The 17,148-nt window shown below is 47.3% G+C and overlaps 1 protein-coding gene across 1 annotated transcript; it reads right to left on the bottom strand.

Moving 5' to 3' along the window:
• Window positions 1-1,600: 1,600 nt before the first annotated feature.
• Window positions 1,601-3,255, bottom strand: LOC126536755 (uncharacterized). The gene is made up of 2 exons (XM_050183762.2): window positions 3,162-3,255; window positions 1,601-3,074 (listed from the first exon to the last, which is right to left on the bottom strand). Exons 1-2 carry the CDS (start codon window positions 3,203-3,205, stop codon window positions 1,850-1,852), a joined length of 1,269 nt encoding a protein of 422 aa, XP_050039719.2. The 5' UTR covers window positions 3,206-3,255; the 3' UTR covers window positions 1,601-1,849.
• Window positions 3,256-17,148: the final 13,893 nt, after the last annotated feature.

Raw genomic sequence — 17,148 nt, 5'->3', positions numbered from 1 at the left:
TGACTACATTAGGTATTTTTTTTTAAATTGCCCCTGAATCAAAGTGCACGAGCGCCTCTTGCATTTCGCCCCCATCAAAATGCGACCTCTATAGCTCAGTAGCGCAACCTCATAGCCAGTGCACCACTACGGCGGGTTCCGACTGAACCTGCCGCTGGCTCGCACGTGGCCCAAGGCGCGCGACTGTGCTCCAGCTAACCTACCTTTAGTGTGAAGAAGCGTGGGCGAATGGTGTGTCCCGAGTCTGGAGTACTTTCGGGCCAGGGACGACCCGAAAGCCCGGGCCGGGCTCGGGCACGCTCATTAAAGGGCCTACTTAAGTAGTGCCTACAAGCACACGCGAACATTATGCATAGCGTGGTCCAAGGTATTCTGTGCCAAGCTGAAGTGACACGTGCAAAGAGCTGGCTCGTAGTATACCCTAGCAAAGGAAATAGAATAACAGGTGAAGTTCTCATCTTTCTTTTTCCACAAGAACGAACATTGTTTCCGTGTAAAGAAAAATAAATTATACAAAAGGCCGCTCTTCAAACCATTTTCCTGTTACCATTTTCGCGATTTCACTATTAGAACCCTCTATACCATGGTATTTTAGAGATTTTAAGCTAACGCAGGGGGTATTTCCACTTGTTCATTCATTTTATGCTGTCTTACCATTACTAACGTATGGGGCAGAAACCTGGAGGCTTACGAAAAGGGTTCTGCTTAAATTGAGGACGACGCAACGAGATATGGAAAGAAGGATGATAGGTGTAACGTTAAGGGATAAGAAAAGAGCAGATTGGGTGAGGGAACAAACGCGGGTTAACATCTTAGTTGAAGTCAAGAAAAAGAAATGGGCATGGGCAGGACATGTAATGAGGAGGAAAGATAACCGATGGTCATTAAGGGTTACGGACTGGATTCCAAGGGAAGGGAAACGTAGCAGGGTGCGGCAGGAAGTTAGGTGGGCGGATGACATTAAGACGTTTGCAGGGACAACATGGCCACAATTAGTACATGGCCGGGGTAGCTGGAGAAGTATAGGAGAGGCCTTTGCCCTGCAGTGGGCCTAACCAGGCTGATAATGATGCCCGGAAATATGCCTGTTTGTACATACTGGGTGCTTCAGCGAACACTCAAGAATGATTAAGGTTGCCCACTGGACAGAACACAATTCTAGTTCATGAGCTGGTCTACTCGAAGAGGCGGACATTACTTGCACAAAAACATTCAAATGCATAATCGAGTAATTAACAAACGTGCGGATCCACTTGGAACGAATTCTCAGGATGAGAGCAGTTTCGAGACAAATTGCCGAACTTTCCGGAGAAATGCAATGGCGTTCCAGTTACTTCCGTAACGAAACGTGCGTTTATGCATTGCAGCACAAAAGCAACGATGTTAGCAGATAACAGTCTGTCTACATAGGTTCGTACTGCCTGCTATATAAGCGCAATAGCAGGCAGCACGAGCTCATGATATATATATATATGTATATATATATATATCAAAACGTTTATTTAAGAGAAAAAAAATGCAGAAAGCGAGTGGGTGGAGCCCCTAGTCCATGCAGAACAAGCCACACACACGGGAACCAAGGTAAAAGATTGAAACGAAATGCCAGATAAAAGAATCCGCGTTTATTGCATGGCGATGCGACATAAGTTATGGGTGGAAAATGTACCATTAAAACATGTATACGTGACTAGGCAAGTATGTACAGTGAGTTTTACAAAGTACGTCTGGTACGTACGTCATCGCTTAAAGACATTGTTGCGGTTCTCTTGAAGGGCACCGTGTAGGAGGATGCAGAGTCAGATGTCTCTTGAGGCACGACAGACATGCTTTCCACTGCGGTCTGCGTCCTTTACGAAAGTGGCACAGTCGTTGGCCTCTGCACGGTACTATTAACCGCCGAGGTTGCGGTCACAACAGAAGACCCTGAGGTGGTAGTATCCGAGGCTGGGGAATAAGTAGAGACCACTGGTTCATTACGGCTGGGTAATGGTTTCGTAGTGGACTGAGCAAGCAGTGTGGCAGCAGTCAAAGTTGAAGCAGTTCCTTGCGCTCGGTCTTCAGGTAGGGAAGGAGATACAGCCGTAGAAGTGGTAGGCAGGACAGTACTTGCGGCAGCGGTAATCCCTTCATGAATTTCCGAAGTACTTTCTTCAGGAATGGGAGTAGGCACATCTGTCGAAGTAGCAACTGTTCCCAGGGCAGTGAAAGGGTAAGCGCGTGGAACAGGAACACTCTGAGTAGGGGCGTAGCCGCAGAGTTTGCTCTTCAGGACAGGTGCGGTTACCGTGGGGCTCGAATTTGCATGAGTGGTCAACTCCGTAGCCGGGATCGCGCTTGTCACAACGGGTGCCGAGCTGGGCGTTGCAGTGGTCTCAGTTGCGATGGCTGGACGAGAGGTAATTCTTGAACAACGTCGAGTCGGTTGGGGGCTCATCTTGCCGGGGGGTGGGAGCTTCTCTTGAACGACGTGCTCCTTCGGCGCAGTGAAATTCCGGTGGTGATGCACATTGTGGCCCTGGCCGTGATGAGCGGTGTGGTTGAGAGCAGTAAAATTGTGGGGGTGATGCGCATTGTGGCCGTGTTCACGATGGGATGTGCGGTTGAACCAAACTGAGGCATTGTGCAGAAGGGAGACCACCGGGTTCATAACCCTGCTAACGACGTTTCCAATTGAAGAAGGAATGTTCTGAAAAACGTGCTGGGGCGGCCGGGAACTGGAATCCGCCTTGGGAACGATGGAAGGCGGAGCCCGGGCCAGAGGGACCTGAATGATGCGACACACCATGAGTGGAACCGTGTTGACGTTCGACCCTACTTGCGCGGGAACTGAAGAATGTTGGTGGCCCTGCCCTTGAAGCAGTGATTGCAAGGCGTGAGGATGCAGTGGGTCGAGCTGATGGTGGTGACCAGCGGAGCCATGGCTATGCCCAGGATGATGGCTGTTAGGATGGGGTTGGTGACTGTGATGGTGAGAGCCATATGTTCGAGCGGCAGGATCTTGCGCTTCGACCGTGAGTAGGAGTACGGCCGCCACCAGCAATGACACGTGGCGCATCTTGAACGACCGCTTGGTCCTGCGAAGCATGTGAATTGCCGTTAATCTGAGAGACGCAAGAACTCCGAAGAAATATTTGCAACAGCAGACTAAAAACAGAGCTTACCGTCGTGCTTCCTCGGTATTTTCAAAAATACTGCGTTGCAACATACCTGCAAGCTGTTTTATAGTAAAAGCTGCCCCCCCTAGATCGCTCCTGATTCGCTGATCATGGAAACACTTGCACCATGACGGGAAGCGCGATAACGTCATCCGTAGTAAATAAAAAAATGCTGACTTTGCTGCCTTTGAATAGAGCCTTAAGACCCAAGTTCCAAAGCAACTTGTGCCAAGAATTTAAATAGGAAAGGCGCGTCAGAAGCGAATTGAACCGTACACGTACTATTCGCAATAGTTTATGGTAACTCAGACAATTTTTTGTTTCCCCCCATAACTCCCCAATTAATTAAGTTTATTGACCCAACCATTTAATTATTGGCTGAGGACCCCAAGTATTATAGGCAGATTTGTAGAGCACTTTCAGAAACCACGCGGGCTTTCTTTCCAACCCGAAAAAAAAAAAAAAGGACTACGTGAGACGTGTCGTAAAGAAAACAACTCGATCGGTGGTTTCTGAAGGTGCTCTACAAACCTGCGTATCATATTTGGGGTCCTCAGCCAATAACTATATGTTGGGTAATTAAGCTTAATTAATTAGTTAGTTAGGGGGACAACAAAAAAAGTGTCTCAGCTACTATGGGCTATTGCGAATAGTATGCGTTCGGTTCAAGTCGCTTCCGACGCACTTTTCATATTTAAGTTCTTGGCTAAAGTTATGTGGGGCACCCTGTATAGTTTCATACAATTACTAGAGGTAACTGTGGAACTAGTGTGTACGGGCGCTGCAAGCATAGGAGTGATGGGTTTGATTGCCTAGTCTTCGTCCTTCCTGCTTTAAATGGCCTAGTGACTTTGGAATATGATGAGTTCTAAGAAAGTAACGCGTTATAAATAATTAAATAGGCATTTCATTTATTTCATTTATTCAACCTTAAGGGCCCGAAGTCGAACAGCTTCATAAGAAAGTTACATAATAAAGTGCACATTGGTTATAATAGGTACAAAAAAGAAAATTTCAAAAAAAGAAGAAAACGGAACATATACACAGTACCAACAAGGCGATAAATAAATAGATGCGGTATTCATGTGGTTATGTTGGCATTATCAAAATCGTTTAGTTGTTCGCGAAATGTTTTGCGGTCGCTGCACGAAACAATGTCATCCGGGAGTGCGTTCCAAAGTGTTACGGCATGGGGGAAGAATGAGCTGCTAATCGCCGTCGTCCGGCACTTTATCGCCGCCAAGGGGCGAGTATGAGATAAACGGGATGATGTTCTGAACGGGCGTTTTAAGAGGGCGTGTCCTGAATGGGTGAAGTAAAAGAAAGTGTGCAGAAGGCAAAGACGAGAAGTTACGCGCCGTGAAGCAAGCAATGGAAGAGACAAAGTTTGTTTTAAGGTGGTTACGTTGATATGCCTTGAATAGTGTGACGCAATGAAGCGAGCAGCGCAGTTTTTTATCGCTTCTAAGTCATCGGCGAGATCAGCTTAAAATGTTATAGTCTTAATTTTATAGTTTTAATCTTAAACTTAAGATTAAGATAGTCCGACGGCAGGATTCGAAAACAGGGCCTCTCATTAAAGGGTTTTATGCCCCAAGAGCACCATATGATTATGAGGCCCACCGTAGTGGGGGACACCAAATTAATTTTGACCACCTGGGGTTCTTTAGCGTGCACCCAATGCACGGTACACGGGCGTTTCTGCATTTTACCTCCATCGAAATGGGGCCACCGTGGCCGGGATTTAATCCCGCGCCTTCGGGCTTAGCAGCGCAATCCCATAGCCAATGCGCCACCACGACGGGTACCACAGGACCTCTATCACAGAAGCCCGATATTGAAACCATTACGCCCCGGGCGCATGGCCAAGCGGAACCCCTGCAGTTAGCAGCGATTATGCGCGCTTGCAACGTCCTATTACCCGCTCCATTTAAATAAAGTATAAATTGCGTTGAAATTTAGGTCAATTTCGGCCCAAATAAAACGCAATAAACGAAGCCACAAGAACATCTGAAGCCCCGAGCGCCAAGATCAAGCAATGATTTTGATCGTTGCCACTGATTCTACAATGACCAGGTACCCATAGAAAGACAACCTCGTGATCTTTTTGTTGGACGTGATGGTGAAGTTTCATGATTGCGCATGTCAGCTGTTCATGACAATCGCGTCGGAGAACTGACTGCGTGCACTGCATGCCGGTTTTCAGTCCGAAAACACAGTCCGTGTTCTCTGTTTTAGAAGATTTAACATTAAAGGTATGCGCTGTCGATCTAGCAAGGCATGGCATATACATATGCGGAAATATGTACGAAAATATTTGCTCACTGCCAACGCCGCCGACGCCGACACGAGATTTGCTGAGACACGGCGCCCTTAACGCTTTCGCGTTAAAACAGCTGCCTGGGAGAAAGCATTGTATATATTGTTCAGTACTTTGCAACAGATGGAGCAGCGCGGACATGTACGTTAGAATGAAAAGTAGTAATGTATTAGGATGTTTGCGGCATATCTTTTGGCTGTCTAATGTTAAGACATAGAAAAGTAAATACCGTGATTTTGTGACAGTTATTGCTGAAATACGTAATGTAACGTGAAATATGAGCTCCGACACAGTGCCCGTGATGCAACTGGCCCCTGGACTAGAGGGCTTCATTGACACGCGAAATACTTGTTTAATAACTACCAGTAATCTGAAAGTGCTTAGCTCTGGAATTTTTGGTATGTCTGCGCCACTGTGCAGTGTCTTGGGGGCCCCTTTTACCATGCGCAATATATTTCAGCTGATATTTGAAGCAACAGTACATAATTATCTTTTTTTACGGGTGAGCTTCCTTTAGCGTCTCACCACCGTTCCAAAGTTATCGCTTAGCTCAAGACGCGCCTGCATGTATTTCAAGTATCCAGAATGTCGTCACGGGTTCAATAGCGAAAGAGAGTTATCTAATCAGATTGCGCGTGTCAAGCGAATACTGGCGTCGCATACATTCTCAATCACATTTCAGCGCCCGCGATTGCGCTGCAATGTACGACCATTCCAATGTGATGAACCGATGCCTTGATTCGTAGATCAGATTCAGAGGAAGCACTGTTTTCCGCGCCATCGTTGTGCTTTGATTTAAATTTAAATGCTTATTAGTCTGCTTACGTCTGATGGCATGGAAGGAAATCTTAATAGAAATATTCTTAGGACAATTAAAAGCCTATCCACTTGAATATGTTTCATCTGTATTCCCCCTTTGTAAGCTGATACCCACTTGAAGGTGTTTCGTATTTGTGGGTCCTTGACGTACGTCCAACCTTCGAACAAAGGGTCATTCCTAATTTTGCATTTCGGGAAGGCGTGTTACCCTCCTGCCTTTCACTCCGGTTCACAACCATTCAAAAGGCAAAAGTTCTGCGTGAGCTACAAACCCACGAGCTACCGTAACTCACCTCGCATGTATCGCTGTCATTTAGGCTTTCACATGAAATGTATCTTTTAAATCGACACATCAGGAATCCGAAAAAAGCTGCCCTCGACTAGCACAGCTAGGTTTCTTTCATATTTTACTTCGTCCTGTGCGAGATGAGGCAGGCCACCGACAAAAAAAAAAGTGCAACATACTAAAGAAAAGGACGGATAATGGAAGTGCGAATGGCAAGGAGTTTAACCATGGACATGCTCGATTGGCTACCGTACATATGGGGAGGAAAAAATTAATGGTAATTTAGCGGTAGATGCGAAAGAAATGAGGTAAGCATTGCGTCGCACCTCTGTGAGTTCCCGGATCCATGATTTATGCCAAGTTTACTGAATTGCAGTGTTGTTCAGTACCTCACTCGACACACGTCCTGTCTCTTCTAGGAGCGAGGTGTAACCGACGGTGGGGTCTGGAACATACCACCATGCATATATATATATATATATATATATATATATATATATACATTTATATATAACGAGAAGAAAGGGGGTTAACCGAGGGGCCCGATTTTTATTAGTCAAATCATAAGAAGCCAACAAACACTGACACCAAGGACAACATAGGGGAAATTACTTGTGCTTAATGAATGAAATAAAGAAACCATAAATTAATGGTAATTAGAGTGGATGAAAAAACAACTTGCCGCAGGTGGGAACCGAACCCACAACCTTCGCATTTCGCGTGCGATGCTCTACCAATTGAGCTACCGCGGCGACGTTTTCCCATCCACTTTCTTGGGTATTTATGTGTCCTAGTAGAAATGTGTCCTTCGCGAAATGCGAAGGTTGTGGGTTCGGTTCCCACCTGCGGGAAGTTGTTTTTTCATCCACTTTAATTTCCATTAATTTATCGTTTCTTTATTTCATTCATTAAGCACAAGTAATGTCCCCTATGTTGTCCTTGGTGTCAGTGTTTGTTGGCTTCTTATGGTATATATATATATATATATATATATATATATATATATATATATGCAACACCATCTTCAACACAGCAGCACTGTTTTGCGATGGCAGATTCCAGGTAAGAGAGAGAGAGAGAGAAAGAGAGAGACAACTTTATTGAGCCGAGCTCGACATCTTAGACGCCGTCGACGGAAGTGGTTCCCTCTTCATGGGACCCATATGCTTCCCTAGCCGCCTGGCCCCTGGAGGTCAGGACGAGCTGGTCTTCCAGGGCGGTGCTGGTTAGCAAGGTCTCCCATCCCTCGGTAAGGGTGGATGAGGGATGGGGTAGGGTAGTGGGGCAGGTGGGAGGTGGGGGGATCGCCTTGATGAAATCGCATACTCCAATGACGTGTTGGAGCGTGCCTAACTGAGTTTTGCAGAAATTGCAATCCTTCTCGTACCTTTCCGGGTACATCTTGTTTTGAAGGTAAGGGTGCGGGAAGGATCCTGCTTGTATTTGCCTGTAGATCGCTTGCTGTTCACTGCTAAGCGATTTGTGTGGATCGGGGTAACGGCGCCTCTCCGTCTTCTAATGGTTCGTAATGTCCCTATAACTAATTATGGACTGTGGCTCACCTTCCTCTACCCGGTGTTCGATCTCTCGGGTGAAGTGGTGGGCAAGTTCGTTGCCCTCCAGCCCAGAGTGAGCCGGTGTCCATATCAACTCAAGTTTCCTTTCAGGTACGTCGCGTTTACTCTTGAGAATATCTAGTGCCGCAAGAGACACCCACCCCTTTCTGTAGCTAATATGCGCCTTTTGCGAGTCAGTGACAATTCTTCCCACCTTGGGCTGCGCGAGTGCTATCGCTATCGCGGCCTCTTCTGCCACCTCCGGAAAAGACGTCTTGATGGAAGCGCAGGTTACGAACACATCCCACGTCGTAACTGCCAGCGTGGCTTTCGATGAAAACTTGGGTAACGAAGCGTCTGTGAAGAGAGTGACCCCCTCTTCCTCTTCTACTATTTGACCCAAAGTCTCCGTCAAGGCCGCTATACGAGCCGCGCTGCGGCCGTCGTTACGACCCGACCTCATGTTTCGAGGCAGTAGCTTACTGTCGATTTTATGCGCCCACAACCTGAGTAACGGCCCCCTTTCCTTCCGCTCTGCCTCTTGCCAGCCCAACTTGGCAAGAACGCGACGTCCCGCCGACGTTTGACTGAGTCAAACTCTTTGATTAGACAGATGAGCTTTTATTAATTCTTCGACGACGTTGTGCTTGGCCATGCCGAGAAGTTTGTCGGTTGTCGGTCCCTGTCTCTCTTCAGTAACTTGAGGTACGGCGCCGCGTAAACGATGCGCGACGTCACGAAGGCCTGGACGAGCGTCAGTGCATCGTCCTCCTTCAATCCCCTTTGTCTGTTTGTGACTCTTCTGATCATATTCGAAATTCGTTCCGTTGAAACCTTGATTTTGTCGATCGACGCCCCCGCCTTGCCATTGTTTTGGAAGATGACACCCAGGATACGTGTTTGCGTGGTTGGCGTTATGATCGTCCTGTCGATGGTGATGCGGACGTTCTCTTTGTCTCCTTTCTTTCTTCTTCGCTTGATGACGAGTAACTCTGACTTCTGTGGTGAGCAACTGAGGTCGCACGATTCTGCGAACTCGTGCACGGTCTTTGCCACTCTCTGAAGGGTCTCCTCCATCCAACTCTCCGACCCTGCCCTCGACGTCCACACAGTGATATCGTCTGCATAGAGAGCGTGATCTATGCCGTCTATGTCTTGAAGCAAAGCCGGCAGAGGGATTTCTTAAGCAATAGAACGGCAACGATCAAAATTGGAGAGAAGTCGAAACCGATAGACCTGGGAGACAGACGCACGCGGCAAGGATCGGTTCTTTCGCCGCTTCATTTCAACCTTGCACTCCTCCAGGTGAGAGAGAGGATGATTATGGAGATGAAGAGACGCTATCTTCTGCTGCAATTTAGGATTAAATAAATGGGTAAAGAAGTTCATTAAAAGGAAAGGAGAACCGAACGTCGGTGGAAGCACGTCTCCGTACATTGGGAAAGGAGTGCGGTATAAAAAAAGACAGAAAAACTGAGTACAGGCGGCAGGCGAAGTCGCAGTTAAGTGTCGAGAGAATATAAGCGGGAATTTCTGAAACCAGTTTAATTTCAGCGTAGATGTGTGATGTAGCGAGCAAATGATTAGAGTCATCGCCCAACATGCATCCTTCGCGGTAGCATAAGCACCCGCCGTTCTTGGTAATTAATGTTTACCAATTACAAATCTTGGCAATTACTTATTCATCGGCCATTCCTCGCCGCGTATCACTTAGTGGCAAGCTCTGTGAACTAAAGCTGCGCTGTCGCGACAACTTACGACCATACTGCGACTTTTGCGGTTACCGTTGCCACACTCGTGATCCTTGCGTTTGCGGGAGTACTATAAAGATCGGTTTACTGCACAGGTTAGAGAACAGACAGTTTAGAACAGCGTTTCTCGCCTTACATCCGCTCAACGCGAGCACCTTTAGAGTACGTTACGGTGCGCGTCCTTTCAAGACAAAAGAGAGTTATAGCTCAGCGAGCCAGCAGACCAGCGTGCCCAGTGGGTTAGCGTAGACGCCAGTGCGCATGCGTGGTACAACATGCGCAGTGGCGTCTACGCTGGCCCGCTGTGCCCGGTGGCTCAAAGACGCGAACGCAAACGTAAGAGCGCGTTAGAAGACAGGGTGCCGTCTTGGACCTCATGCCAAACATATCCAAGCCTCGCAACTATGCTGTCTTTTCTATGCAAGGAGGTTATATACTTAAACTTCTGGGGTGCCAGTCCCAGCCGCCGCCTACGGAAGTGCGTGAAGCCGCCGGCGGCCATATTGCTAGAAGAAAAAGCGCGCGGTTCCAGCATTATGTGGCTGCGGTGTACGCGCGGCGCTCCCTGCACTTGCGGTTCCGCAATGAAAACTAAAATTAACCCCTTTAAAAAGTATTTACAAAGTAGTCAAGAAGTATATGATCAATAAATATCAGTCCGCCGTTGTGCGTCGCTGTTGCAGAAAAAAATATGTCATCGTGGCGAGTGCATTGTGTTTAATAAGTTGCGAGAACTGAAAAACAATCATATTTTCTGTTTTCATCATTGAGTAAGCTGCTGCGTGCATCGGCAGTGTGATGCCCTTTCGTCGATACGTGGTGCCGGCCCGTATTGGCCGCGACAAGACCTGGAAATATAGTATCCTTATGCCATTCCTAAAAAATTGCTATTTGTTGAAATGAGTGTTCAAGTCGCTGATAATGAAGCTGTTGCTACTGTAAAGTTTGGAATGAGCATTTTTCATTTAAACCTAGAAAATAAGCAAAAAATCTATGGGCACTTTGCTGAGCTAAACTGAAATAGCCAAAGGTCTATCTATGACTGCCTCTCTTGCTGTTGTCTGAACTGTTCTGCGAACGGACGCTGCCGTGGCCGCGAGCATGCGATGCAATGACAGCCAAATGGCTGCAAGGTTTGTCGCCGATGTGCGCGCACCCCCACGTGCATGTCCGCGCTCTCCCGCACGCCCACTCGCACAACGCTACTGCCATGGCGCCTCCTCTCCTTGCTCCCCTCGCCGGTGATCACTCCTTTCATGCGTCCACCACGGACTGCGCCCGGACACTCATGAGCCACTAAGGGCTTACGCTTTAATACAACAGTGTGTCTCATTTTTGTCCAGCGTTTCAGTTTTAACCGGAAAGACTCAGTGAAAGAAAATTTACAATAAAGCTAAGGCGATGACCTGCACGCAGCCGCAAGTCCACATGCACTCCGATGAGAGTAGCCTGCCAAAGTTAGTCATGTGTTACGTAGCGGCTCAAGCAATCTTCACTTTTTTGTTCGTTTCTGCATCCATTCTGCCTGCGTCAGTGACGAAAACGAAAAGTGGGAAGGCCGATAAATCGAAGGTGGCTGGGGAAGGTGGTAGCGTAGTGGTTAGCGTGCCCATCTCCCAAATGTAGAACGCTGCGGATACAGGGGCTCGAATCACGTGGCTTGTTTGTGAAAACACCTTTCTGTGCTCTCTGGTGATGACGAAGCTCATAATGAGGCGGCGGCCTGACGACAACGCTCGCGGTCAGCGTAACAGAATAAGCGAGCGCGCAAAGTCGCATCTATAGAGCCGAAAGTATATTCAGAGGAAGTACAGTATGCTCCTATCGACAAAGAAAAGTGATGAATAACGAGCGCTGTTGTTGACCCAGGTTGTAGACCGATAATGTCACCAAAGAAATGGTAGCGCTCCTATCCCGGTAATTAGAAGTAATTAGAGGGAATGTACATCAACAGCATGTCAACTAGCGTGTAAGTGATACTTCATTAAGGGCGTTGCGTGTTTATGTTGTGTGTAGCACTAGCGAGTAGCGCAAGAGATGACACTGAAGAGAAAGCGGCGAGCGAATTCCGCGAAAGGTAGTTGAGGATAGCCATATTAAACGTCAGCGCCGTGTTGAAGAAAGCCTGCGACTTCAGTTGCTCAGGTCGCCAGAAAGGCTTGAGTGGTAGCATACCGTTGGGCGTATTTGGCAACCACAGCGATAGACACACACTTTGCGAAAACGAAAAGAGGAATAGGGCCGAATGAGTTGAAAATTAGATTAATGAGAGAACTCGTGTGGTGTATAAGAGATTGAAGAAGACAATCACGTTAGATGGACGGCCTTTTCAAGCTAAATAGAATATGCCAACCCAAACGAATCAGCGTGGCCATACTTGCGCGACACGCCATGGTTGCCTGCTATCAGGACATCATGGAGTTACGGCGATGACAGTTTACACTGGGTGCTTGAGAATAAAAACGAGCATATCAGAGACGTCCGAGGGACGTTTCTACGTTACAAGACCACATCCTAAAAAAAGAAAAGGAGCTTACGAACAGGGACATCAGAAAATCGAGTACTACGGCCCTTGTTGATTTTGTTCAGCATGACGTCAACGTTTTCTTTAGCGTTTATCTCTGAGAAAATTAGTTCAAGGTATGTTTATTTGCATTACAATGGCGGGCGTAAGGAAAGCAATAGAGGGTGCCTGAATACTCTGTGTAGATTACGTACGACAATGATAGCAAGAATACAACATTATAAGAGAATTTAATTCGAAAACAAGTTCACTTATTATTACAGAGCACTAAAAAGCAAGTGCTTCCACAGTATACCTGCGGATGACGAAAATAATGTACATACTAAACAAAAGTCTTGCAGGTCTCTAGCAAACCGGATAAACCATTCGCGCCTTGGCAACTGGATACAAGTTACTCCTGAAGGCGGAAAGTCTAGTGGGCAAATCGGACAGTTGGCTCTCGCAGTGATGAAACCCCGCAAAGGACGCGATACCGCCACGACGACACACGACATTACGCCAACAAATAAAGTCATTTTTTAAAGCAAAGCTTTTCTTGCCTCTTCTTTCGACTTTTCCACTGCTGCTGCTGCTGCCTTGCACGCCGCGTTGGGGGGCGGGGGGTGCATACACATGGAAGGAACGGAGCAGAGAGTAACGGCGACGCGAGAAACTCGTTTGGAGCTTTTCACCACGTCACACGTGCACAGTGCTCTTTGGAGCTCCCTGGGCGTCGTTACACTAGCTTCTTTACAGCTGTAATTATCTGTACCACACCGCAAAAACATTGCAAAATCTGCAGCGCTTACCGGTCTACTAACGTGCAAGTCCTGAGGAGAGGTAAATAGAATGGTAGACAGGGAACCAGGAGATGAGGCAGAGAATGGTTAAAACCGGTGCAATCGCGAAAGGAGTGAATAGCAGCCTTGCCACTCTTCGCTCGCAGTTCCCATACAGGAGGGAAGGTCATGACAGGGGAAAGGTTACGTTAAGGAAACGAAGATAAGGAAACGCTACTGCTATAGACACGACAACAGTTGCGGGCCAAATGGAAAATTCGGTACTGTACGTTTGTGCTATTTTCAAAAACAAGCACCATGCAAATTCGTCAAGCGGACTATTCACGCAGTGCGTACAGATGCAAAGCCACATTAAATCACCGTAGGATCTATGCAACACTAAGGAAGCGGTCAAACGACAAATCAACGCTTCCGTGCCCGCCGCGGTAGCTGTACGGTTATGGCATCGCCCCTACGGCGTGCCTCATAATATTATTATGGTTTTAGCACGTAGAGTCTCATAGTTCTGCTAACACGTCTGCCGCGATGCGATGTGCCATTTGAAGCAATGACAATGCTCAACCCCCTCATAATTTATAAACAATGGCGCACAACAACGCCTCAAGCAAGGACGTCTCGCTGTGTGTTGTGTACTATCCAGACAAAAAGCAGTGGTGCAAGCAAGGTAACATTGGCCATCAACTCGCTACTCTCGTATTGCACTAAACGCTAAAGAAACTAATTAACGCCAATAAAAGCAAACAACACAAAAGCTTCGCTTACATCGATTCCCCCAGTGCGTGGGATTCGCATAATTTTTTAGGCTGTGAATTTATATGCTTAAGATTGGCGTACATTAACAATTTATTTTCATTCGCAGCGAGGAAAAGCGGCTGTAGTGTCCACGGTAGAACGGCTTCAATCCCATGGCCATTACATCATTGCCAACTTCCGTAGGATCGTAGTCGTCAAAATTAGATATAAGTGACAGGGAAATCAGGAAGTTGATGCATGTCAAGGAGACAGAAGCTTGCACAAGACCTCAGGAAAAGAAAATGGCTTTTTGAGCAGCATGGCCAGCTAGGGGCCCTGCTATGGTTTCAACGTCTATTAAAAATCCTCCAAAATATGAAGAGGCCGACAAAACTGCAGGCATTTTGGGAAAGGTTAACCCGCTGGAAATCTCAGGTCAGTACTAGCTTAAATATAAAAGATGACTTAAAGATAAAAACAACAACATAAGCTTGGTAGTCGAAATTCCAGTCAAATAAATTGGCTGTTGAAGGAGTTCAGCCGAAACCCGATGGTGCGAAATAAGGCGAGAATGTCGGCAAGTGTTGTAGACAGGTCAAGTAGGTCCTTTGGCCGACGCCAGCGCCCGGCAACTGTCAGGCTACTGCACATATAAGCGAGGTGCCTGGTCGTCAGTCGTTACAGGATGATTAGGGTATAAATTTTTGGGCGCGGACTACAACACATTAAATACAATGCACTCTACGGTCATTCTCCGACAGCTCGTACCGATTCTCGCGCCATGACGATGCAAACAAATTGTCTCACGTGCCGACTGTCACCTTCCTCAAACTGCCAACATTCCTCACCCGCCGTAGTTGCTTAGGGGATGTAGTGTTGGGCTGCTAAGCACGAGGCCGCGAAATCCAATACTAGGCACGGCGACCATATTTTGATGGGGGCGAAATGAGAAAACACCCGTGTACTTAGATTTAGGTGGACGGTAAAGAACCCCAGCTGGTCCAAATTATAACGGAATCCCCCACTACCACATGCCTCATAATCAGATTGTGGTTTTGGCACGTAAAACCCCATAATTTTTTATTTACCATTCCTTAAGGATGTTTTTGAGAGTCGCAAAACTCTTGGATGCAAGTAAGTGTCAGGAGTTGTGCGCGAGGCCTTTGAGTATGTGGGTAGCCATTTTGGCGTTCGATATCTGCTAGTCTACATTGCGGCAATATTATATAGAACAGACAAATACCGCATATATTACTGCACAATAATCTTAAATAATGGTCTTCTTTCACGCACGTGGATAACCGTGACAGGAGAGTACATTCACAACTAACCGGAGGCACTGTATATGTAACATCCAAAGGTGTACCTGGCCCGGTGGCCAGTAAATGTTGTGTGTTTTGGCTGTTCAAAATATCTGACTTTATATATTCGTACGTGGACTGAACCAATGCACAAAACTTAGCGACTCATGTACTGCTGGAGTGTATATTTTTTATTCATCCAGTGTTCTACTGAGTGCCATATTTTGTATCGCTATTCTCCCTTTTTACGCAAATTTGTTTCCTTTGCCAAGTGACAAGGAGTAGCCGGTGCCACCATAAAGGCGCCAACCTCTCCTAATATTCATTTCAATACAAAAAAAAAAAAAAATGGGACGTAATATTGTGAGCAGCTTCGGCCATAGCGTGTTAACGGACGACCACACAGAGACAGTCTGTACAATTCTTGTGTCGTGTCTTTTGCCTCAAGGTGCAAAACCAACTTATCCATGTATCCATCCAAATAGCTATGCACATCTCGATTTGCAGCTGCTGCGGTAGCCCATGAGTGCGGATAGCAAAGTCGCTAGGGAAATAATTGGTGGCACCTTAACGAAATTGATAAGTCAAAATCAAAAGCCATCCACGACGGCGTCTCTCGCAGACGCTGTGCGATGTTCGGACGTTAAGAATGTGTGCTGACTGAAGAGAGGCTGCTGCGACGTGCTTTCGACGATTACCCTAGCTTGCTTACTCCATAGTTTCAAAAAAAAAAAGAGGAAAAGAAAAAGAAAACCGTGTCCAAAGCCCCGAATCAATTGTCGCTCGTCGCGACTAAACGCTCCTAGGATGATAAGTCATTTCCAGGCGACGACCGGCTACGCTTTATCACGAACACTGATAACACCGGCAGGACAAGCATTGTGGAGAAGTTCAATGCTCAGGGATAGCGTCTAATTATTTTATTTTTGTCTTGTTGATGTCATCACGCGTCACCGCGGGAAGTTTGAAAAGTTTAAGGTCAGTACGCCACGTTGTGGCACTCACACGAACTAAACCCTCGTGTCCAGAAAAGCTGGATACGAAAACTCCCCATACTTGGGCCGATCCCGGAGATAGTGAAATGCCGGGGTGACCCGCGGCGGAGGTGAAGCAGGCGTTAAGCGCTCCCCATACGTGGTCCGATCCCGAAGATAGTGCAATGCCGGGCCTATCCGCGGCGAAGGTGCAGTTGCCATTAAGGGGCCCACATACACAACTTCGCTGGTCATCCTTCTTCACAGAGTGGAAGGGCACTGAATTTTTTTTTATCTCCCTATTCTCCTTACCAAGCCTCAAATCGTGGCCCGCTTTGACAAGTCTGCCTCAACGGAAGTTCGAACGGATGCCATTGGTCACGGCATAGGAGTATAGTGTTAGCGGAACGCCAATGGGGACATGATCGCGTTATAGCCTATGCCAGCCGACTTCTGTAACCCACCGAGCGCGATTATTCACTCTCTGAGCGCGAGTACCTCGCTCTTGTGTGAGCAGTTGCGAAGTTTCGTACTTGTACGGATGTCGGTTCTGTGTCATCACTGATCACCACGCTCTCTGCTGGCTGCCCTCGCTCAAGGACCCCGCGGGGCGACACGCTCGCTGGGCTTTACGCCGGCAATAATATACGTACTCCGTCGTATATAAGACGGGACGCCTGCACCAGGACGCAGGTTGTTCTTTCCACTACTCCGTGGAAGAAGCAGTGGATGGGGACGTCATCGCTTGCGTTTTCTCTGTGTCACAGTCGCTTGAAATCGGCAACTAGCAACGCCGCAATCCTTCATTACGAGCCCTCATCGACTGACTGGAGTCAACGCCTGGTGACGCATCTCTCCGGATGTTACTCCTCAAGGAAGAGACATTATGCCGCCGTAATTTTGATCCCCACTGCCCTGACCTTCTGCTTGTCATCCCATCTCACCTGCGTT

The sequence above is a fragment of the Dermacentor andersoni genome, chromosome 4 (assembly GCF_023375885.2).
Source record: "Dermacentor andersoni chromosome 4, qqDerAnde1_hic_scaffold, whole genome shotgun sequence".
NCBI classification, from domain to species: Eukaryota; Metazoa; Arthropoda; class Arachnida; order Ixodida; family Ixodidae; genus Dermacentor; species Dermacentor andersoni.
This window is presented reverse-complemented; position numbering and strand designations above follow the sequence as displayed.

What these genes read in the sequence shown, in the direction of transcription:
- LOC126536755 (XM_050183762.2), bottom strand. Translation starts at nt 3,205, where the DNA reads ATGTTGCAACGCAGTATTTTTGAAAATACCGAGGAAGCACGACG. An exon ending in AATACCGAGGAAGCACGACG is followed by an intron (nt 3,075 to 3,161) that starts GTAAGCTCTGTT and finishes CATGCTTCGCAG; the next exon opens with GACCAAGCGGTCGTTCAAGA.